General features: G+C 44.4%; 2 protein-coding genes across 2 annotated transcripts; one reads left to right on the forward strand and one right to left on the reverse strand.

The window, feature by feature from the left end:
- Positions 1 to 865: 865 nt before the first annotated feature.
- dtwd1 (DTW motif tRNA-uridine aminocarboxypropyltransferase 1) lies at positions 866 to 11241 on the reverse strand. The gene is made up of 5 exons (XM_031831319.1): positions 11127 to 11241; positions 4982 to 5300; positions 3615 to 3758; positions 3085 to 3406; positions 866 to 2898 (listed from the first exon to the last, which is right to left on the reverse strand). Exons 2-5 carry the CDS (start codon positions 5276 to 5278, stop codon positions 2669 to 2671), a joined length of 993 nt encoding a protein of 330 aa, XP_031687179.1. The 5' UTR covers positions 5279 to 5300; positions 11127 to 11241; the 3' UTR covers positions 866 to 2668.
- A 36-nt stretch (positions 11242 to 11277) lies between these two features.
- Positions 11278 to 16862, forward strand: LOC116374758 (protein FAM227B). Its single transcript, XM_031829464.1, has 9 exons — positions 11278 to 11411; positions 13152 to 13395; positions 13531 to 13574; positions 13667 to 13699; positions 13798 to 13902; positions 14876 to 14974; positions 15441 to 15542; positions 15764 to 15890; positions 16756 to 16862. The coding sequence occupies exons 1-9, from the start codon at positions 11337 to 11339 to the stop codon at positions 16860 to 16862; spliced, it is 936 nt and encodes a 311-aa protein (XP_031685324.1). The 5' UTR covers positions 11278 to 11336.
- Positions 16863 to 23633: the final 6771 nt, after the last annotated feature.

Below are 23633 nucleotides of genomic sequence, written 5' to 3' on the forward strand. Positions count from 1 at the left end.
TTCAACCCCAGCCTTTAACAAAATCTTTACACTTCTGTATTCACATATACTCACATTTCCTTTGGTCATTTTATACCGAAACACAGACCAGGTGATATACTGGTCATAATTCAACATGACATGTTGCACAGTAACAACCATTACTTAGAACATAACATCTGATGGGTGAACCTGAATCACTGAAAGACAGCACCAAGAGTTTCAATCTGTTATATTTGGATCAAATTAGAGCTGTACGTTGTCCTCCACATAAATCTGAGTTTTAGACAGTAGCTAGGTTTCATTAGAATATTATAAAAACAAAATGCATTTTCCCACCAGAGATGTTTATCAAATTGACTTGTTGTGGATAAAAGGCTGTAGTGCACATAGAAGTAACTTTAAAAAATGGGGTTCCATCACATTTAACTCTGATGGTTTTGTTGCGTTATATAGCAAATGGTTCCACTCTGGCCTTGGCATGTGTGTTCCAACCAACATCTTGCAGATACAGTATAGCTATAGCCTACATGACATTATTATGGACATAGAGCCAGATACAGTGTAGCTATAGCCTACATGACATTATTATGGACATAGAGCCAGATACAGTGTAGCTATAGCCTACATGACATTATTATGGACATAGAGCCAGATACAGTGTAGCTATAGCCTACATGACATTATTATGGACATAGAGCCAGATACAGTGTAGCTATAGCCTACATGACATTATTATGGACATAGAGCCAGATACAGTGTAGCTATAGCCTACATGACATTATTATGGACATAGAGCCAGATACAGTGTAGCTATAGCCTACATGACATTATTATGGACAAAGAGCCAGATTCTTCATTTGTCAAAAAGGCAACAAAGCATCGATCATGTCACCAGAATAAGACCCCGGATATTTATTGGAAAGGCACATCAAGCCCATCACCTTGTACCTTCACCACCCTGTAAAGTTAACATATTTCATCTGTAGCCTAAATCATAGTGGGAGGACCACACAAAATGTCATTGTGTGACTTAAATTTACTTCAATATATGTTTATCTCAATATTAGTGCACAAACGCATTTCCACCGCCATGTCTTGCATTTTAGACAAAAAGATCCTACCTTGTCTCAGTGGTGATTTTAGACACAAAAAGATCCTACCTTGTCTCTGTGGTGATTTTAGACACAAAAAGATCCTACCTTGTCTCAGTGGTGATTTTAGCATGTAAATCTTGGTGGGGCAAAACAATGTAATCAAAAAAAGAAAGTGGGATGCTTGCCAGAAAAGTCACTAAACAATACATTAATAGCACTATAACGGTGCCCACAACCTGTTAGGGCCGACATAAAGCTGTCCCAACAGCAGTCCCATAACCAGCTACACCTGGCTAACAGCTGAGCCTGGTCTGGCAGCGAAACACTTCTTTCAGCCTCATTTACTGCCTTAAAAAAAAACATGGCTGATATGGCTGACTTGCTTAAATGTGGTTTCTACTGACAATGGAGATGTACAAACTACGGCATAAGGGGGAGACAGACAAGCCACCTGCTCTGAATGATGAGTCGCCACTGCCTTGTATAGCGTATTTTGTTTTGTCGACATTTGGAAAGTTACAACGTTTATATTATATCTCTATGGGGAGCGCGCCAAATCTTTTGATCAATTCCAAAACCAAAAAATCTCAAAGTGCAAGAGCAAAACTAAGATGACAAAGCTACCTGACTGGCAGGTGAGAGACGTACTTTACTCGCATAAAAAGGCTGGATGGAAAACTGGTTAGTGAGACAGTTTGTCAGCTATTTTTGGAGGCCTTGGTGGTGATTGTGCGTGTAGGTAGGTTCTCTCTCCTATCTGCAGTCTCTGCGTCTCCCAGCGGTAGTTTTGGCCTCTCTCTCCTATCTCCAGTCTCTGTGTCTCCCAGCTGTAGTTTTGGCCTCTCTCTCCTATCTGCAGTCTCCCAGCGGTAGTTTTGGCCTCTCTCTCCTATCTCCAGTCTCTGTGTCTCCCAGCGGTAGTTTTGGCCTCTCTCTCCTATCTGCAGTCTCTGCGTCTCCCAGCGGTAGTTTTGGCCTCTCTCTCCTATCTGCAGTCTCTGTGTCTCCCAGCTGTAGTTTTGGCCTCTCTCTCCCATCTCTGTCTCCCAGCGGTAGTTTTGGCCTCTCTCTCCTATCTGCAGTCTCTGCGTCTCCCAGCGGTAGTTTTGGCCTCTCTCTCCTATCTGCAGTCTCCCAGCGGTAGTTTTGGCCTCTCTCTCCTATCTCCAGTCTCTGTGTCTCCCAGCTGTAGTTTTGGCCTCTCTCTCCTATCTGCAGTCTCCCAGCGGTAGTTTTGGCCTCTCTCTCCTATCTCCAGTCTCTGTGTCTCCCAGCGGTAGTTTTGGCCTCTCTCTCTCCTATCTGCAGTCTCTGCGTCTCCAAGCGGTAGTTTTGGCCTCTCTCTCCTATCTGCAGTCTCTGCATCTCTCAGCGGTAGTTTTGGCCTCTCTCTCCTATCTGCAGTCTCTGCATCTCTCAGCGGTAGTTTTGGCCTCTCTCTACTATCTGCAGCCTCTGTGTCTCCCAGCGGTAGTTTTGGCCTCTCTCCTATCTGCAGCCTCTGTGTCTCCCAGCGGTAGTTTTGGCCTCTCTCCTATCTGCAGTCTCTGCGTCTCCCAGCGGTAGTTTTGGCCTCTCTCCTATCTGCAGTCTCAGCGTCTCCCAGCGGTTGTCTTAGCCTTGTTGATCAGTGTGTGTAGGTAACAGTAGAAGTACATCAGGTTGTCGTACTGTCCTGTGTACTCCTGTCTCAGACACAGCTCCTGGTAGTCCTTGAGGAAGTAGTAGACAGCCTCTATGGTTGCCAGGTAGGTGTCTGGAGAACCTTTCTGATGGCGCCAGAAACACGTCTTCCTGGTCTTCAGCTCCACACGGAGCAACGCTGCAGGAACAGAGAAAAGAACAGTCCATCAGTCATTATCAGGGCCAGGAGTTTTTCCTGTTCACATTGTGAACCGACCAGGAAAAACTCTGGGCTCTTGTTGTAGGCTATAACTAGGTAATAACAAAGTAGTTATGTAATGTACAGCACTTTAAGCTACATCAATGCTATATCTATCATAATTACCCTGTAGTCTCTCATCTGTGATGATTCTGGTGGTCTGGTTCCATGTGCTGTCGATGAACACCACTCTCTGGAGGGGACAGGCCCCTGGTGTCTCAGTCTGGCCCTCTATCCCTGCTTCCCCTCCCCTCTCTTCTGTGTGTGTGGCTCCTGATGTGTGTCCCTCAGCCTGCTGTGTGGCCCCTGGCGTCTCCTCGGCTCTGGGCCTCTTTGGGGACGGTTCCTCATCTGGGGAGGCAGCTGACTTCATGACAGCCAGGTTCTGTAATCTCCATGTCATCTCCTCCACTGAGACTGATCCAGGACCAGGGAACACCAGCACTACCTAAACATGCATGCACACACACCCAATACTTGTCACAGTCATTTCAAGTCAACATAATACAAATGGTATTAATATTATCTAATCAGATTACGTTAGAATGACACATTTTTATGTATATGATGTGGTAAACAAACTGTTTATTAGTTAATCAGGCTCACATTGTTCTCTGAATATTTGTTCATATGAAGATGAGGAAAAGCTGACTAACTTTGTCTGTGTCATCTTCATACTCAGGTATGCAGGGGTAGGTGTAGATGGTGACATCATCGGGGGCGAGGATCTTGGCGTGTATGGCTGTGCTCTTCCCATCAACCTCACTGGGATGCTTGATGATGTCAATCTTTATAGGGAGCTGCAAATACAAGTTAGAGGAAGTTTACAGTGTGACCAACCATGTTCATCCATCACAGGTCAGGTATTACCAATGCAAACAGTCAACACAGGTACTGTGAATTGTCTCAAACATGTATCTATACCTACACCATAAGCTTGATTAATTAAATGAGTTGAATCAGGTGTGTTCTTTCATGCTGGGCTGTAACAAAAGCCTGCATCTGCACCAGAACCGAAGTACACTTCAATTTAATGTGTGAGGCACCGTAAGTAGAACCACTATCTCTGACAGCCCATGTCTGCAGGCTAGTGCTTTAATAAACCAATCAGACTGGCCTCCACAAGCCTGTGTGCTTTAATAAAACAAATCAGGCTGGCCTCTACAAGCCTGTGTGCTTTAATAAAACCATCAGACTGGCCTCTACAAGCCTGTGTGCTTTAATAAAACCAATCAGACTGGCCTCTACAAGCCTGTGTGCTTTAATAAAACCATCAGACTGGCCTCTACAAGCCTGTGTGCTTTAATAAAACCAATCAGACTGGCCTCTACAAGCCTGTGTGCTTTAATAAAACCAATCAGACTGGCCACTACAAGCCTGTGTGCTTTAATAAAACAATCAGACTGGCCTCTACAAGCCTGTGTGCTTTAATAAAACCAATCAGACTGGCCTCTACAAGCCTGTGTGCTTTAATAAAACCAATCAGACTGGCCACTACAAGCCTGTGTGCTTTAATAAAACCAATCAGACTGGCCTCTACAAGCCTGTGTGCTTTAATAAAACCAATCAGACTGGCCACTACAAGCCTGTGTGCTTTAATAAAACCAATCAGACTGGCCACTACAAGCCTGTGTGCTTTAATAAAACCAATCAGACTGACCACTACAAGCCTGTGTGCTTTAATAAAACCAATCAGACTGGCCACTACAAGCCTGTGTGCTTTAATAAAACAATCAGACTGGCCTCCACAAGCCTGTGTGCTTTAATAAAACCAATCAGACTGGCCACTACAAGCCTGTGTGCTTTAATAAAACAATCAGACTGGCCTCCACAAGCCTGTGTGCTTTAATAAAACCAATCAGACTGGCCACTACAAGCCTGTGTGCTTTAATAAAACCAATCAGACTGGCCACTACAAGCCTGTGTGCTTTAATAAAACCAATCAGACTGGCCACTACAAGCCTGTGTGTGTTATGTTTAATAAGGCCAATAAGGAGAACAGAGCTCCAGATCTTTCCCTGACCTTGACAGAGGGGATTTCCTGCTGGCTGACGCCCACTAAAGAGCAGCAGGTGTAGCAGAAGAACATCCGGGAGCCTCCGCAGCTAGAACACTTCAGCCTGCCCCTCTGCTGTGCCTGCTCCAGCTCCCTGTGGGGAGCCAGCTTCAGACCATGGAGGGGAGGGGAGGCAGGGACAGGGTTCTGTTTGGTTACTGGTTTGGAGTCCTTGTCAGGTTGCTGGGTTTCAGCCAGTGGTGATTTGGGAGAGGAGGACACGTCCACACCACCGGGACTGGCTAGCACGTCCGAACTGGACATCCTACTGACTGAATGGAGGTGGCTGAAAACAAAAAACATCAAACTGGAGAATCAGGTGCACAGCCAGGGACGTAGTTATACCAGTTAGCTAGGTAGTTGGCTCGCTACTAAGCAAGTGTTACGGCTTTCTAGTTGTGATGAAGGAGAGTCGGACCAAACTGCAGCGTGTCGATTGCGATCCATATTTATTCAAACAAACGTAACAATGAATAAACACTAAACACTACAAAACAATAAACGTAATGAAAACCGAAACAGCCTATACTTGTGTCAACTAACAATGCGACAGGAACAAAGACACTAAGGACAATCACCCACGACAAACTCAAAGAATATGGCTGCCTAAATATGGTTCCCAATCAGAGACAACGATAAGCACCTGCCTCTGATTGAGAATCACTCCAGACAGCCATAGACCTTGCTAGATAACCCCACTAGCTACAATCCCAAATATATACACACCAAAACCCCCAGACAAAACACACCATAATACAAAAACTCCATGCCACACCCTGGCCTGACCCAATACATGAAGAAAAACACAAAATACTTTGACCAGGGCGTGACAGCAAGGCACAACAAATAAGTCAAAAGCCCGCATTTCAAAACATTGCAATATGGATATAACTCATTCAAAAGATATAGAATTTTAAATCAATGTTCACAAGAAAATGCAATGAGTAATTTCTAAAAATATATATGGTTTTAAATACATTAATACCAATAATGAAAAAAATACAATGTTGACACAAGTATGTTGATTATTGGTCTATAGAGAACTTTTCTACCCATCTCAGCTAAAGTGGGCTGGGAAATACTCAGTAGTTAGTATGGTTAGTTTTGGAGTGGGACTGTGTCATACATACCCAGCAGCACGACGTTCTCCGTCCCCTCTAACGCCCAATGCAATATACTGTAATAGACAGTACATGGGATACATATTGGCTTGTAGAAAGGTATAAAAGTTGTCTCAGCTAACGTGGGCTGGGAAATACTCAGTAGGGTCTCTACCAGGGTTTCCATTAGCTGGCTATCAGTGCATCACCCACCACTTCACAATGGTACACAGGCTATCAGTGCATCACCCACCACTTCACAATGGTAGACAGGCTATCAGTGCATCACCCACCACTTCACAATGGTAGACAGGCTATCAGTGCATCACCCACCACTTCACAATGGTAGACAGGCTATCAGTGCATCACCTACCACTTCACAATGGTAGACAGGCTATCAGTGCATCACCCACCACTTCACAATGGTAGACAGGCTATCAGTGCATCACCCACCACTTCACAATGGTAGACAGGCTATCAGTGCATCACCCACCACTTCACAATGGTAGACAGGCTATCAGTGCATCACCCACCACTTCACAATGGTAGACAGGCTATCAGTGCATCACCCACCACTTCACAATGGTAGACAGGCTATCAGTGCATCACCCACCACTTCACAATGGTAGACAGGCTATCAGTGCATCACCCACCACTTCACAATGGTAGACAGGCTATCAGTGCATCACCCACCACTTCACAATGGTAGACAGGCTATCAGTGCATCACCCACCACTTCACAATGGTAGACAGGCTATCAGTGCATCACCCACCACTTCACAATGTGCGCTGGAGGCAGTATACATTTTTAAAACATACTTCATTGTTTGAAACCCGAATGTTTTACCACATTGTGAGGCACGTCTTACATTGCTTGAAAATCAAACCATAGAAACATGGAGGAAATTATTTTATAAAGACTTCATAGGCATCACACGAGTTTCACGTTTGGGGAGCATATGATTTCTTCTACCGATCTGTGCCAGTTATGATCTTCATATGCACATTTTCATGGAATAGTTTAATTTCAACAATAACATTTTTGTTTCTCAATCATTGTCTTGTGGTTCATCAAAACATTCTTAATGTTAATCAGCACCAGTCTCTGACATATGGACACATTTATACACTGATCATTGGCGGTTAAATAGCTTAAATGATCGGATGGAGCTCAGAGATGGCCAATGCAGCCGTTGGCCTAGAACTTCCATTATCAACTAAGTTAAAATACATAAAGCCGACAAATAAAAACAGTAGAAAATATACTGATCAATTCGGATTCTTTCACATTCATCTCTCAACTCAACTTGTCTGTCTGCCTCCCTTGGCTTGAGCTATCACTAGTGAAGCGCAACATTGTATCAAATCAATCAACTGGATCTGACCCAAAGCTGTCTCTAGTGAACTTGTAACGATCAACTAGTCTATTCCGGGCCCTCAGAGTTTCCTCAGAGATTTTTGCGCAAGGGAAACTTATTTTATGACTGGATATATGGGATCATCAGATTATGATATTTTGCTCTTTCCCACTGAGGCTTGGTGATTATCGAGGGGGAGATTGGAAATAGTTTTCAAATAGGCCTACTGTGAGGAACTATTAGGCAATCATTTGCAATGGAAGTAATAAAAAAATAATTTTTTGACTGACTGTGAGGTGAAGAAAATAATTACTAAAGCTCAGCTTATTAGTGGTCGAACATCCCTAAATGGGCATTTTCTTACATTTGCGCGCAACAGGCCAGGTACGCTACTTCTATGCTCAGGCGCGTGTGTTCCCTCAACATTAACAAGACAGAAACAAGGCCCATGCTCATTGCTCACATGGAGCACTCCAAACAAATGACAATGACTACTGAGTATTTCCCAACCCACTTTAGCTGGGACTGGTCAAAAAGTTCTCTCTACACGCCAATGTGTATTGCTTTGGGGATTATAGATTTTTTTTATTTAACTAGGCAGATTGGGTGGAGTGTAAAGCCAGCAGCAGGCTGTGCGACACAGCCCCCCACCAAAACTAGTAGAGACCCTACTGAGTATTTCCCACCCCAGTTTAGCTGAGACAGGTATAGCAGCGGGAAGTAGGGGTGCTGTGTCGCAAAAAAAATTATAACCTATATATAACCCCCCCCCCCCCGCTATGAACAGGTACTAAAGTTCTCTCTACAAGCCAATAAGTATCCCACATACAGTGTATTGCATTGCAGAGATAGGAGTGGTTGAAGTAAGGAGTCACCAGTACTCTGTATTAAACCCGTTGCCCAGCACAAGAGACCCATTTAAGTTTTGCAGAATCTATTGAATAATTTCAATAACATTATTTGTATTTTGTTAAGTGTATTTATTTAAATATAGCCTACACAATAGCTTAACATACCAGTATCTGTGTAAATTTATACAAATAAATGCGGTATAAATAATACAATATTTAAATTATCCATAAATTTATTCAGAGGTGGTTGCAATGCTGTGAAAAAAAGTTGTACCACAGAACAATGAGACATATATTTCACCGGATGTATAAATGTGAAACTTCTGCTTGGCGTTTCCACAGTAAGAGGAAGCCCAGTGGGAGAATATTATTGCTAGAACGGGCTAATATAATCTGGCTAGCTCGTGCTTGGCTCTGCCCACTATGACTAATTTGTGCCGATTGGAAACGACAGGCTGTGGTCTACCTTGATTTAGTTATAAAACTATTTAGTTGTACTGCACTAGAGTGCTAAAAAAAATATTATCAAAGTTTAGCATGTCTTTGCAGGGGGAATGCTGGGCATAATATCCTGTTGCTAGGAGAACGGTAATGTCAGCACTGCAGTGTGTAAGCAAAGAGTTTTATAACTAACCCATTGTGCTAACTTAGTTAGCTAGAATCTTGTTTTTTATTTTTATTTCACCTTTATTTAACCAGGTAGGCTAGTTGAGAACAAGTTCTCATTTGCAACTGCGACCTGGCCAAGATAAAGCATACAGACCTATATCTATCCTACCGTGCCTTTCTAAGGTCTTCGAAAGCCAAGTCAACAAACAGATTACCGACCATTTCGAATCTCACCATACCTTCTCTGCTATGCAATCTGGTTTCAGAGCTGGTCATGGGTGCACCTCAGCCACGCTCAAGGTCCTAAACGATATCTTAACCGCCATCGATAAGAAACATTACTGTGCAGCCGTATTCATTGATCTGGCCAAGGCTTTCGACTCTGTCAATCACCATATCCTCATCGGCAGACTCGACAGCCTTGGTTTCTCAAATGATTGCCTCGCCTGGTTCACCAACTACTTCTCTGATAGAGTTCAGTGTGTCAAATCGGAGGGTCTGCTGTCCGGACCTCTGGCAGTCTCTATGGGGGTGCCACAGGGTTCAATTCTTGGACCGACTCTCTTCTCTGTATACATCAATGAGGTCGCTCTTGCTGCTGGTGAGTCCCTGATCCACCTCTACGCAGACGACACCATTCTGTATACTTCCGGCCCTTCTCTGGACACTGTGTTAACAACCCTCCAGGCAAGCTTCAATGCCATACAACTCTCCTTCCGTGGCCTCCAATTGCTCTTAAATACAAGTAAAACTAAATGCATGCTCTTCAACCGATCGCTACCTGCACCTACCCGCCTGTCCAACATCACTACTCTGGACGGCTCTGACTTAGAATACGTGGACAACTACAAATACTTAGGTGTCTGGTTAGATTGTAAACTCTCCTTCCAGACCCATATCAAACATCTCCAATCCAAAGTTAAATCTAGAATTGGCTTCCTATTTCGCAACAAAGCATCCTTCACTCATGCTGCCAAACATACCCTTGTAAAACTGACCATCCTACCAATCCTCGACTTTGGCGATGTCATTTACAAAATAGCCTCCAATACCCTACTCAACAAATTGGATGCAGTCTATCACAGTGCAATCCGTTTTATCACCAAAGCCCCATATACTACCCACCATTGCGACCTGTACGCTCTCGTTGGCTGGCCCTCGCTTCATACTCGTCGCCAAACCCACTGGCTCCATGTCATCTACAAGACCCTGCTAGGTAAAGTCCCCCCTTATCTCAGCTCGCTGGTCACCATAGCATCTCCCACCTGTAGCACACGCTCCAGCAGGTATATCTCTCTAGTCACCCCCAAAACCAATTCTTTCTTTGGCCGCCTCTCCTTCCAGTTCTCTGCTGCCAATGACTGGAACGAACTACAAAAATCTCTGAAACTGGAAACACTTATCTCCCTCACTAGCTTTAAGCACCAACTGTCAGAGCAGCTCACAGATTACTGCACCTGTACATAGCCCACCTATAATTTAGCCCAAACAACTACCTCTTTCCCAACTATATTTAATTTTTATTTATTTATTTATTTTGCTCCTTTGCACCCCATTATTTTTTTTATTTCTACTTTGCACATTCTTCCATTGCAAAACTACCATTCCAGTATTTTACTTGCTATATTGTATTTACTTTGCCATCTTGGCCTTTTTTGCCTTTACCTCCCTTCTCACCTCATTTGCTCACATTGTATATAGACTTGTTTATACTGCATTGTTGACTGTATGTTTGTTTTTACTCCATGTGTAACTCTGTGTCGTTTTATCTGTCGAACTGCTTTGCTTTATCTTGGCCAGGTCGCAATTGTAAATGAGAACTTGTTCTCAACTTGCCTACCTGGTTAAATAAAGGTAAATAAATAATAAATAAAAATAGCAGTGTGAGCATACAACAAAGAGTTACACATGGAGTAAACAATTAACAAGTCAATAACACAGTAGAAAACAAAGGGGGGGTCTATATACAATGTGTGCAAAAGGCATGAGGTAGGCAAATAATTACAATTTTGCAGATTAACACTGGAGTGATAAAAGATCAGATGGTCATGTACAGGTAGAGATATTGGTGTGCAGATAATGATAGCTAGCTAAATTAGCTTGAGGCTATAAACACGTTCATATAGCGATACAAGGAATGTTTTTATCTAACAGCGGAAGACATAAATACCATTTCACAATTCATTAACGTTACCTGTTTAAAATTAGACTTGATCCAATTGATTTAGAGCAATTGTATATGTACTCTGAAGCGGAGCAAGCATGGACTCGCTCTACACCGGAAGTGTCAACCGGAAGAAGTTTGCGGCGCTAATGTTAATGACAGCTGTTACCTAGCAACGGAACACATGCGTAATATTTTGACACTCAGGGCTGAGCATCTTTGGAGAGTCAGAGACAAAACATGGCTAAACAAGACCCAGAGGACGATGAAGAAATCCTGAGCACGTTTGAAAAGTTTGTTCGGAATCAGGGACTGGTAAGAAAAGCCTTATAAACAATGGTTATTTATTAGAGACTGCTGCCAATGTGTTAATTTGACGTTAGCTAACGTTAACAAGTAGTTCCTAGCACAGTCCAGGCAAGATTACATAGTGTAGGCAATTTTGTTTTCTACCATGTGTTAAGCTGTAAGAATTCACTTGCTAATTGTGTACACTACCGGTCAAAAGTTTTACAACACCTACTCATTCAAGGGTTTTTCTTAATTTTTTACTATTTTCTACATTGTAGAATAATAGTTAAGACATCATAACTATGAAATAACTCATATGGAATCATGTAGTAACCCAAAAAGTGTTAAACAAATCAAAATATATTTTATGGTTGAGATTCTTCAAATAGCCACCCTATTTGAAGGAGTTCCCACATATGCTGAGCACTTGTTGGCTGCTTTTCCTTCACTCTGCGGTCCGACTCACCCCAAACCATCTCATTTGGGTTGAGGTTGGGTGATTGTGTAGGCCAGGTCATCTGATGCAGCACTCCACCACTCGTCATCTTGGTAAAAATGGCCCTTACACAGCCTGGAAGTGTGTTGGGTCATTGTTCTGTTGAAAAACAAATGATAGTCCCGCTAAGCCCAAACCAGATGGGATGGCATATCGCTGCAGAATGCTGTGGTAGCCATGCTGGTTAAGTGTGCCTTGAATTCTAAATACCAGCGAAGCACCATCACACCTCCTCCTCCATGCTTTACGGTGGGAAATACACATGCGGAGATCATCTGTTCACCCACATCACGTCTCACGTGGCGGTTGGAACCAAAAATCTCAAATTTGGACTCCAGACCAAATGACAAATTTCCACTGGTTGAATGTCCATTGCTCATGTTTCTTGGCCCAAGCAAGTCTCTTCTTCTTATTGGTGTCCTTTAGTCGTGGTTTCTTTGCAGCAATTCGACCCTGAAGGCCTGATTCACACAGTCTCATCTGAACAGTTGATATCTGTTACTTGAACTCTGTGAAGCATTTATTTGGGCTGCAATTTCTGAGGCTGGTAACTAATGAACTTATCATCTGCAGCAGAGGTAACTCTGGTTCTTCCTTTCCTGTGGCGGTCCTCATGAGAGCCAGTTTCATCATAGCGCTTGATGGTTTTTGCGACTGCACTTGAAGAAACTTTCAAAGTTCTTGAAATTTTCCGTATTGACTGACCTTCATGTCTTAAAGTTATGATGGTCTGTTGTTTCTCTTTGCATATTTCTGCAGTTCATAATATGGACTTGGTCAATTACCAAAATAGGGCTATCTTCTGAATACCACCCCTACCTTTGTCACAACACAACTGATTGGCTCAAACGCATTAAGAAGGAAAGAAATTCCACAAATGAACTTTTAAGAAATGCATTCCAGGTGACTACCTCATGAAGATGTTTTAGAGAATGCCAAGAGTGTGCAACGCTGCATCAAGGCAAAGGGTGGCTATTTGAAGAATCTCAAATATAAAATATATTTTGATTTGTTTTACACTTTTTTGGTTACTACATGAGTCCATGTGTTATTTCTTAGTTTTTATGTCTTCAATAATATTATAAAATGTAGAAAATAGTAAAAAATGAAGAAAAACCCTTGAATGAGTATTGGTGTTCTAAAACTTTTGACCGGTAGTGTAGGTATTTGAGTTGGATCACAACATGATAATAATCAACATAAATACTCACATATAACAAATAGGCCTACATCATGATACTGAAACGGTCTCTCAACATTTTCTGTAGGTTGACTGGCCCGTGGCGTTTGAGGAGAATATAGAGATATCATCCCACTTCAAACATTACAGTCATCCCAGACAGATATATGACTACTTTAAAGTAAACGTGCCATTCCCAGTGGACATCACCATGTCCTTCTCCAAGAGCATAGAGGAGCTATATTCCAAGATAAAACTACATGCATCCATAATGTCACAAGAACAGAGCAAAAACAAGAATGCGGAGTCAGTGTTTGATGACATGAATAAATGTAAGTAGCTACACTACCCACAGCTCTCAAATTCACCATCAGGCCAAATTGTATATTTCTAGCCCAGGTCATTGAAACATAGGGCTGCTGTGAAGTGGTGATACCGTTGCCATTATCTCAATGTTTCTTTCTCAGATAAAATGTATGTGCAAAGAGCACATCGAATCATGAAAGAGCAGGTAATGAGTTGCAGTTATAATTATTTGTATTAGATTTTATCATTTATATAGGATGATTCTGATTTACAACAACATTGACTGTTTAATTCCAGAGTGAGGCAGTGTCGCGGAGCTTGGACATCAAGGTGAGTCTGTTGTCTTGTCTGTTTATGGCTCTTTACACCATGAGGGACATATCTCTCTGGTGTTTAATTAGTTAAACTAATGAGTTGTGTTTCTCCAGGACTATGACTACCCAGGGTTTGTTGCAGTCGAGGACACTGACATCCCAGGACATCCTGATGCCTTACAGCATTTGGACAGAGTATCAGAGGCCCAAGGCTTTAATGTACGTACCTGCAAACTCAAATATTGTGTGTGTGTGTGTGTGAGTGAGTGAGAGAGAGAGTGTGTGAGAGTGTGAGAGTACCAGACCAGAGTTCTGCTCTCCCTCATCAAAGGGGAATACTGTGGCAGCTCTGCAACCAATCACGTTAATCTAAGGAGCAGCCAGGCTCCTATTAAAGTCCTGTAGTATTAACAGTCCCAGCCTGCATCCTAAATGGTACCCTATTCCCTATATAGTGCACTACTTTTAACCAGGGCCCATAGAGTTTCCCATAGGGCTCTGGTCAAAAGTAGTGCAGTATACAGAAACAGAGAGACAAATGAAAGGCAGAGTAAACCAGCTCTGGGCTAGTTCTTATTTATGACCACAAACACTAATATCCATCCATTGCGCTGAAAGCCAGATGTGGCCGGTCCGGGTGATGGAGAGCAGACTTGTTATGTTATGTCAGGTCTCACAGATACCTGAGCTGTCACAGCTTTTAGGAAAAAGAGAAAGGGATCGCATGCAAACTTCGCATGCATGTCAAGCACATGTGTATTGAATGTGGCCCTCTCCCGCTCTCGGAGCATGCGGTCGGATTCGACTGCATTCCAAGCACACATGATTCATCTCTCACATATGTACTGTAGCTATGCTGCTGTGTGGCAGTCTTTAACAGCAGGGTGGATTGGTATTCATTGAAAAGTAGATTAGAGATTAGCTAGTTATCTGTAATGCTTTATTTAACACTCCTGTGTCAGCTGGTATTTACCCACACAATTGGGAACTACCTACCGACAGTAAGGTCATGGTGGCTGTTTCACTGAGTTATCAAAATACTAAAGAATAATTATTGAGCAATTATTATGTAATTACCACTTTGCAATTACCGTTTAATTGCTGTGTACATAACAGAACAATTCCGTCTCATTGGGGTTAGGCTAATCATCATTAATCCTGCCGTATGTGTGTGTATGATTCTTTACTGCAGCCAGGCTTCCTGAAGATCTGGAGGCCGTTCTTTCTGTGTGATCTGTCCGTGGCTGTTCTCAAAGACACATTCTGGTGGTTTTTCCTCCACAGATTTAAGGTGACTTCACTCCAACCTTTGTGATGCACTATATCAACGGACAATGCAACCAAGACATGTAACTTTGATACATATATTATTATGAGGCAGATGATGGGGGAGGTCTTTTACTCCAGCCTGTACAGTACATCCATCACTGGTAATATAGTATTTATAGATGAATGTGATTTAGAGGAAATGCGTGCAGTGAAAATGATCTTATCTGAAGGTTTCTGCCAGATTCCACAACTAAGTTATGATATACTCAGTATTAAGCAGAGGCAGTCTTACACACGTATGCACAATAGAACTATTGAAATATCTACATATTGTACGTAATAGTTCCTGATAGAGTTGAGTAAATGATGAAATGTATGGCTCTGTGCGTACATTTATTTTAGAATATGTTCTGACAGTTGTTGATGCTGTCAGGTTAGGTAGCCTGCAGTACCTTACAGTGTGGAATTGTGTGTCAATATCCTCCCAGCCTAATGTAGAGGAGGAGAGCCAGTTGTTTGATCGGATCTCTGGAGCCTTTGTCTCTCTGCTGATGACCGTTCAGATGGACCTGAAGGACAAGCTCTTTAAGGTACGTATGTATATTTAACAAACACTGTTATCTAGAGAGACTTACATTCAGAGCATTCAGCTGTCACAGTCATTGCAAGTAGAACCTTCTTCAAAAACAGCTGCTGTCTGTAATTATCAAAATCACTGCTTCTAACTTACTTGAAGAAAAGACAAGTATCAGTGTTTGTGCAAGACAAGACAGGTGCACCAGTTACAGTAAAGACTGTGTGTGTGTTCCAGGTGTATGCAGACTGCCTGGCCCAGGCGGTCTACGCAGCGTTCTACGGAGCGTTCCCTGAGTCCATGGAACGTCTAGGCCATGACTTCAAGACAGACTTAGCTGACCTCATCTCCCTCTGGGTGTCAGGTTAGTGTTATTGTTTGGGTCTGGTGATCACGGCATGCAACCACATCACGCTGTATTTAGAGAGCAGTTTAACATCTAAATGCATTACAGACTTTCTAAACAACAAAATGACAAACTGTAAATGACAAAGAACAACAAAGATCAAATCAAAATATATTTGTCACATGCTTGGTAAACAACAGGTGTAGACTAACAGTGAAATGCTTACTTACGGGCCCTTCTCAACAATGCAGAGAGGAATAAATACACAGTGAGTAATGATAACTTGGCTATATACACGGGGTACCCGTACTGAGTCTGTGTACAATGTAATTTAGGTAGATATGTACATATAGGTAGTGGTAAAGTGACTACGCAACAGGATAGATAATAAACAGTAGCAGCAGTGTGATGAGTCAAAAGAGTTAGTGCAAAAAGGGTGAACGCAGACAGTCCAGGGAGCTATGTTGTTATCTATTTAGCAGTCTTATGGCTTGGGGGTAGAAGCTGTTCAGGGTGTTGTTGGTTCCAGACCAGCACCGGTATTGCTTGCCATTCAGTAGCAGAGACACCAGTCTATGTCTTGGGTGGCTGGAGTCTGACAGTTTTTGGGCTGTCCTTCTTTTTTTTTTTTCACCTTTTATTTAACTAGGCAAGTCAGTTAAGAACATATTCTTATTTACAATGACGGCCTAGGAACAGTGGGTTAACTGCCTGTTCAGGGTAGACAGATTTGTACCTTGTCAGCTTGGGGGTTTGAACTTGCAACCTTCCTGTTACTAGTCCAACGCTCTAACCACTAGGCTACCCTGCCGCCCCTTTGATAAGAACAACATACATTTAGTGTTTAAAAATAGTTTGTCTGTCTCCTATGTGTCTCTGTTAGATGTGAAGCCCACCCTGTTGTCATGGCAGAGCTGGAACCTGGGCTGGCTGGATCCTGTAGACACATCCGGGAAGAGCCATGGAGAGTCAGCATGTGGTAAGACCTGATCTACTGACCTGTTGTTTCAGATTTACATCTACTGACCTGTTGTTTCAGATTCACGGAGGGTTTACATCTACTGACCTGTTGTTTCAGATTCACATCTACTGACCTGTTGTTTCAGATTCACATCTACTGACCTGTTGTTTCAGATTCACGGAGGGTTTACATCTACTGAGCTGTTGTTTCAGATTTACATCTACTGACCTGTTGTTTCAGATTCACGGAGGGTTTACATCTACTGACCTGTTGTTTCAGATTCACGGAGGGTTTACATCTACTGACCTGTTGTTTCAGATTCACATCTACTGACCTGTTGTTTCAGATTCACATCTACTGACCTGTTGTTTCAGATTCACGGAGGGTTTACATCTACTGAGCTGTTATTTCAGATTTACATCTACTGACCTGTTGTTTCAGATTCACGGAGGGTTTACATCTATTGACCTGTTGTTTCAGATTTACTGAGGGTTTACATCTACTGACCTGTTGTTTCAGATTCACTGAGGGTTTACATCTACTGACCTGTTGTTTCAGATTTACTGAGTGTTTACATCTACTGACCTGTTTCAGATTCACTGAGGGTTTACGTCTACTGACCTGTTGTTTCAGATTTACTGAGGGTTTAAATCTACTGACCTGTTGTTTCAGATTTACTGAGGGTTTACATCTACTGACCTGTTGTTTCAGATTCACTGAGGGTTTACATCTACTGACCTGTTGTTTCAGATTTACTGAGGGTTTACATCTACTGACCTATTGTTTCAGATTTACTGAGGGTTTACGTCTACTGACCTGTTGTTTCAGATTTACTGAGGGTATACGTCTACTGACCTGTTGTTTCAGATTTACTGAGGGTTTACGTCTACTGACCTGTTGTTTCAGATTTACTGAGGGTTTACGTCTACTGACCTGTTGTTTCAGATTTACTGAGGGTATACTTCTACTGACCTGTTGTTTCAGATTTACTGAGGGTTTACATCTACTGACCTGTTGTTTCAGATTTACTGAGGGTTTACATCTACTGACCTGTTGTTTCAGATTTACTGAGTGTTTACATCTACTGACCTGTTGTTTCAGATTTACTGAGGGTATACTTCTACTGACCTGTTGTTTCAGATTTACTGAGGGTTTACATCTACTGACCTGTTGTTTCAGATTTACATCTACTGACCTGTTGTTTCAGATTTACATCTACTGACCTGTTGTTTCAGATTTACTTAGGGTTTAAATCTACTGACCTGTTGTTTCAGATTCACATCTACTGACCTGTTATTTCAGATTTACTGAGGGTTTACATCTACTGACCTGTTGTTTCAGATTCACTGAGGGTTTACATCTACTGACCTGTTGTTTCAGATTTACTGAGGGTTTACATCTACTGACCTGTTGTTTCAGATTCACATCTACTGACCTGTTGTTTCAGATTGACTGAGGGTTTACATCTACTGACCTGTTGTTTCAGATTTACTGAGGGTTTACATCTACTGACCTGTTGTTTCAGATTCACATCTACTGACCTATTGTTTCAGACTGACTGAGGGTTTAGGCTGAATCTATTCTGTCACATAACGCTGTGATGTAGTAAAGGCATGACTTGATAGTTAGATGTTAAACTGTCCAGTCATCCTGACCGAGGTGCCGTGGTCTCGCTGAGTGTTGGCACACAACAAACCATCAATGCACTGGACAGCTTTAGAGGAGGGACAGAACTTAATACTTACCAGAAAGTAGGATTTGAAATTCATTCACTTTTATTCTCACAATATTGTGTTGATCTTAGTTTGTAGCTTGCGCTCATAACTCTCAGACATGGATTTATACTGTGCGTGTGTGTGTGTGTGTGTGTGTGTGTGTCTGTAACTGATTATTGCTCTCTGTGGTTTAGATTTGTCACTAGACAGGAGAGTGTGTAATGTTAGTGCTGTTTGAAAGTGTTGTGGTGTTCTGGGGGTTCCGTGCTAAGCTTCCAAACACTCCAGACTCTCCGGGGGAAACAAGGTTCAAATGTATCAAGTTCAGCTGCTGCCAGGGCCTCCCTGGGTCTCCCCCTCCTCTACCTCCCCCTCCTCTCCCCTGGAACCCCCTACACCCTCCTGCCTTTCCCTTGTCTCCCCTTGTTTCCCCTCTCACCCCTACCCTTCCCTCCACACATGCTGTTGGCATTAAGCACACATGTTTCATTTGTTCCTGCTTCGCCACAAATGCATGCAGGGCCTACTGCCGTCCGCTGTGCTTAAAGTGTGTCTCTGGATTGTAGTAGATCGTTCCTCACATTACTTTAACAAGTGGAGCGTTTGCTGCTGTGCAACACTGCTGTTGCTGATGTTACTGTAGCTGATTCCACTCATCACCAGCGTTCATGCCACTCTGACTCGGTCTGCATCCCAAATGGCATCCTATTCTCCTTGGTCAAAAGTAGTGCACTATATGGGGAATTTGGTGCCGTTTGGGATTAGACTAAACCTACTGACCTGTTGTTTCAGATTGACTGAGGGTTTAGGCTAAGTCTACTGACCTGTTGTTTCAGATTGACTGAGGGTTTAGGCTAAGTCTACTGACCTGTTGTTTCAGATTGACTGAGGGTTTAGGCAAAATTTACTGACCTGTTGTTTCAGATTGACTGAGGGTTTAGGCTAAATTTACTGACCTGTTGTTTCAGATTGACTGAGGGTTTAGGCTAAGTCTACCCGACCTGTTGTTTCAGATTGACTGAGGGTTATCCTTTTCATTATCCACATTCACAGTATTGTTGAATAATAGTGGACCATACATATAGTATTGAGACCACTCAGGCTACTGTTCTGCCTGTCTCAGGTTCCATCTTGTTTTGGTGATGCTCTTTAGGCCTTTTGGTTGCAGACCACAGGACAAACATAATATACAACAAACTGGAATAAAAGAGACTGGACTACCCCTCATATTTGTATGGTTTCTATTTATACAGCCAAGCAAAAGGGCAGGAGAGGTGATCGTCTTGGAATGTTTGGGATACATGTTTGACTCCCGACAGATGTATGCCGCCTATGTATGCCAGTTAGGCTCTACACCGGTTGTATGCTAGTTAGGCTCTACACCGGTTGTATGCCAGTTAGGCTCTACACCGGTTGTATGCCAGTTAGGCTCTACACCGGTTGTATGCCAGTTAGGCTCTACACCGGTTGCATGCTAGTTAGGCTCTACACCGGTTGTATGCCAGTTAGGCTCTACACCGGTTGTATGCCAGTTAGGCTCTACACCGGTTGTATGCCAGTTAGGCTCTACACCGGTTGTATGCCAGTTAGGCTCTACACCGGTTGTATGCCAGTTAGGCTCTACACCGGTTGTATGCTAGTTAGGCTCTACACCGGTTATATGCTAGTTAGGCTCTACACCGGTTGTATGCCAGTTAGGCTCTACACCGGTTGTATGCCAGTTTGGCTCTACACCGGTTGTATGCTAGTTAGGCTCTACACCGGTTGTATGCTAGTTAGGCTCTACACCGGTTGTATGCTAGTTAGGCTCTACACCGGTTGTATGCTAGTTAGGCTCTACACCGGTTATATGCTAGTTAGGCTCTACACCTGTTGTATGCTAGTTAGGCTCTACACCGGTTGTATGCCAGTTTGGCTCTACACCGGTTGTATGCCAGTTAGGCTCTACACCGGTTGTATGCTAGTTAGGCTCTACACCGGTTGTATGCCAGTTTGGCTAGGCCTGCGATGTTCCTAGCAGGCCTAGCCAGCTCTCTCCTCTATGTTCCTAGCAGGCCTAGCCAGCTCTCTCCTCTCTCCTCTATGTTCCTATCAGGCCTAGCCAGCTCTCTCCTCTCTCCTCTATGTTCCTATCAGGCCTAGCCAGCTCTCTCCTCTTTCCTCTATGTTCCTAGCAGGCCTAGCCAGCTCTCTCCTCTCTCCTCTATGTTCCTAGCAGGCCTAGCCAGCTCTCTCCTCTTTCCTCTATGTCCCTAGCAGGTCTAGCCAGCTCTTTCCTCTATGTTCCTAGCAGGCCTAGCCAGCTCTTTCCTCTCTCCTCTATGTTCATAGCAGGCCTAGCCAGTTCTCTCCTCTATGCTCCTAGCAGGCCTAGCCAGCTCTCTCCTCTTTCCTCTATGCTCCTAGCAGGCCTAGCCAGCTCTCTCCTCTTTCCTCTATGTTCCTAGCAGGCCTAGCCAGCTCTCTCCTCTTTCCTCTATGCTCCTAGCAGGCCTAGCCAGCTCTCTCCTCTTTCCTCTATGCTCCTAGCAGGCCTAGCCAGCTCTCTCCTCTTTCCTCTATGCTCCTAGCAGGCCTAGCCAGCTCTCTCCTCTATGTTCCTAGCAGGCCTAGCCAGCTCTCTCCTCTATGTTCCTAGCAGGCCTAGCCAGCTCTCTCCCCTTTCCTCTATGCTCCTAGCAGGCCTAGCCAGCTCTCTCCTCTATGTTCCTAGCAGGCCTAGCCAGCTCTCTCCTCTTTCCTCTATGTTCCTATCAGGCCTAGCCAGCTCTCTCCTCTTTCCTCTATGTTCCTAGCAGGCCTAGCCAGCTCTCTCCTCTATGCTCCTAGCAGGCCTAGCCAGCTCTCTCCTCTTTCCTCTATGCTCCTAGCAGGCCTAGCCAGCTCTCTCCTCTTTCCTCTATGCTCCTAGCAGGCCTAGCCAGCTCTCTCCTCTATGTTCCTAGCGGGCCTAGCCAGCTCTCTCCTCTATGTTCCTAGCAGGCCTAGCCAGCTCTCTCCTCTTTCCTCTATGTTCCTAGCAGGCCTAGCCAGCTCTCTCCTCTTTCCTCTATGCTCCTAGCAGGCCTAGCCAGCTCTCTCCTCTATGCTCCTAGCAGGCCTAGCCAGCTCTCTCCTCTTTCCTCTATGTTCCTAGCAGGCCTAGCCAGCTCTCTCCTCTTTCCTCTATGTTCCTATCAGGCCTAGCCAGCTCTCTCCTCTCTCCTCTATGTTCCTATCAGGCCTAGCCAGCTCTCTCCTCTTTCCTCTATGCTCCTAGCAGGCCTAGCCGGCTCTCTCCTCTATGTTCCTAGCAGGCCTAGCCAGCTCTCTCCTCTTTCCTCTATGCTCCTAGCAGGCCTAGCCAGCTCTCTCCTCTTTCCTCTATGTTCCTATCAGGCCTAGCCAGCTCTCTCCTCTTTCCTCTATGCTCCTAGCAGGCCTAGCCAGCTCTCTCCTCTATGCTCCTAGCAGGCCTAGCCAGCTCTCTCCTCTGTCCTCTATGCTCCTAGCAGGCCTAGCCAGCTCTCTCCTCTTTCCTCTATGCTCCTAGCAGGCCTAGCCAGCTCTCTCCTCTATGTTCCTAGCAGGCCTAGCCAGCTCTCTCCTCTTTCCTCTATGTTCCTAGCAGGCCTAGCCAGCTCTCTCCTCTTTCCTCTATATTCCTATCAGGCCTAGCCAGCTCTCTCCTCTCTCCTCTATGTTCCTATCAGGCCTAGCCAGCTCTCTCCTCTTTCCTCTATGCTCCTAGCAGGCCTAGCCAGCTCTCTCCTCTCTCCTCTATGTTCCTAGCAGGCCTAGCCAGCTCTCTCCTCTTTCCACTATGCTCCTAGCAGGCCTAGCCAGCTCTCTCCTCTATGTTCCTAGCAGGCCTAGCCAGCTCTCTCCTCTTTCCTCTATACTCCTAGCAGGCCTAGCCAGCTCTCTCCTCTATGTTCCTAGCAGGCCTAGCCAGCTCTCTCCTCTATGTTCCTAGCAGGCCTAGCCAGCTCTCTCCTCTTTCCTCTATACTCCTAGCAGGCCTAGCCAGCTCTCTCCTCTATGCTCCTAGCAGGCCTAGCCAGCTCTCTCCTCTTTCCTCTATGCTTCTAGCAGGCCTAGCCAGCTCTCTCCTCTTTCCTCTATGTTCCTAGCAGGCCTAGCCAGCTCTCTCCTCTTTCCTCTATGCTCCTAGCAGGCCTAGCCAGCTCTTTCCTCTATGCTCCTAGCAGGCCTAGCCAGCTCTCTCCTCTTTCCTCTATGCTCCTAGCAGGCCTAGCCAGCTCTTTCCTCTATGCTCCTAGCAGGCCTAGCCAGCTCTCTCCTCTTTCCTCTATGTTCCTAGCAGGCCTAGCCAGCTCTCTCCTCTTTCCTCTATGCTCCTAGCAGGCATAGCCAGCTCTCTCCTCTTTCCTCTATGCTCCTAGCAGGCCTAGCCAGCTCTCTCCTCTCTCCTCTCTCCTCTATGCTCCTAGCAGGCCTAGCCAGCTCTCTCCTCTATGCTCCTAGCAGGCCTAGCCAGCTCTCTCCTCTATGTTCCTAGCAGGCCTAGCCAGCTCTCTCCTCTTTCCTCTATGTTCCTAGCAGGCCTAGCCAGCTCTCTCCTCTTTCCTCTATGTTCCTATCAGGCCTAGCCAGCTCTCTCCTCTCTCCTCTATGTTCCTATCAGGCCTAGCCAGCTCTCTCCTCTTTCCTCTATGCTCCTAGCAGGCCTAGCCAGCTCTCTCCTCTTTCCTCTATGCTCCTATCAGGCCTAGCCAGCTCTCTCCTCTTTCCTCTATGCTCCTAGCAGGCCTAGCCAGCTCTCTCCTCTATGTTCCTTGCAGGCCTAGCCAGCTCTCTCCTCTTTCCTCTATGCTCCTAGCAGGCCTAGCCAGCTCTCTCCTCTATGTTCCTAGCAGGCCTAGCCAGCTCTCTCCTCTTTCCTCTATGCTCCTATCAGGCCTAGCCAGCTCTCTCCTCTTTCCTCTATGCTCCTAGCAGGCCTAGCCAGCTCTTTCCTCTATGTTCCTAGCAGGCCTAGCCAGCTCTCTCCTCTTTCCTCTATGTTCCTATCAGGCCTAGCCAGCTCTCTCCTCTCTCCTCTATGTTCCTATCAGGCCTAGCCAGCTCTCTCCTCTATGTTCC

The sequence above is a fragment of the Oncorhynchus kisutch genome, linkage group LG8, assembly GCF_002021735.2.
Source record: "Oncorhynchus kisutch isolate 150728-3 linkage group LG8, Okis_V2, whole genome shotgun sequence".
Classification (NCBI taxonomy): Eukaryota; Metazoa; Chordata; class Actinopteri; order Salmoniformes; family Salmonidae; genus Oncorhynchus; species Oncorhynchus kisutch.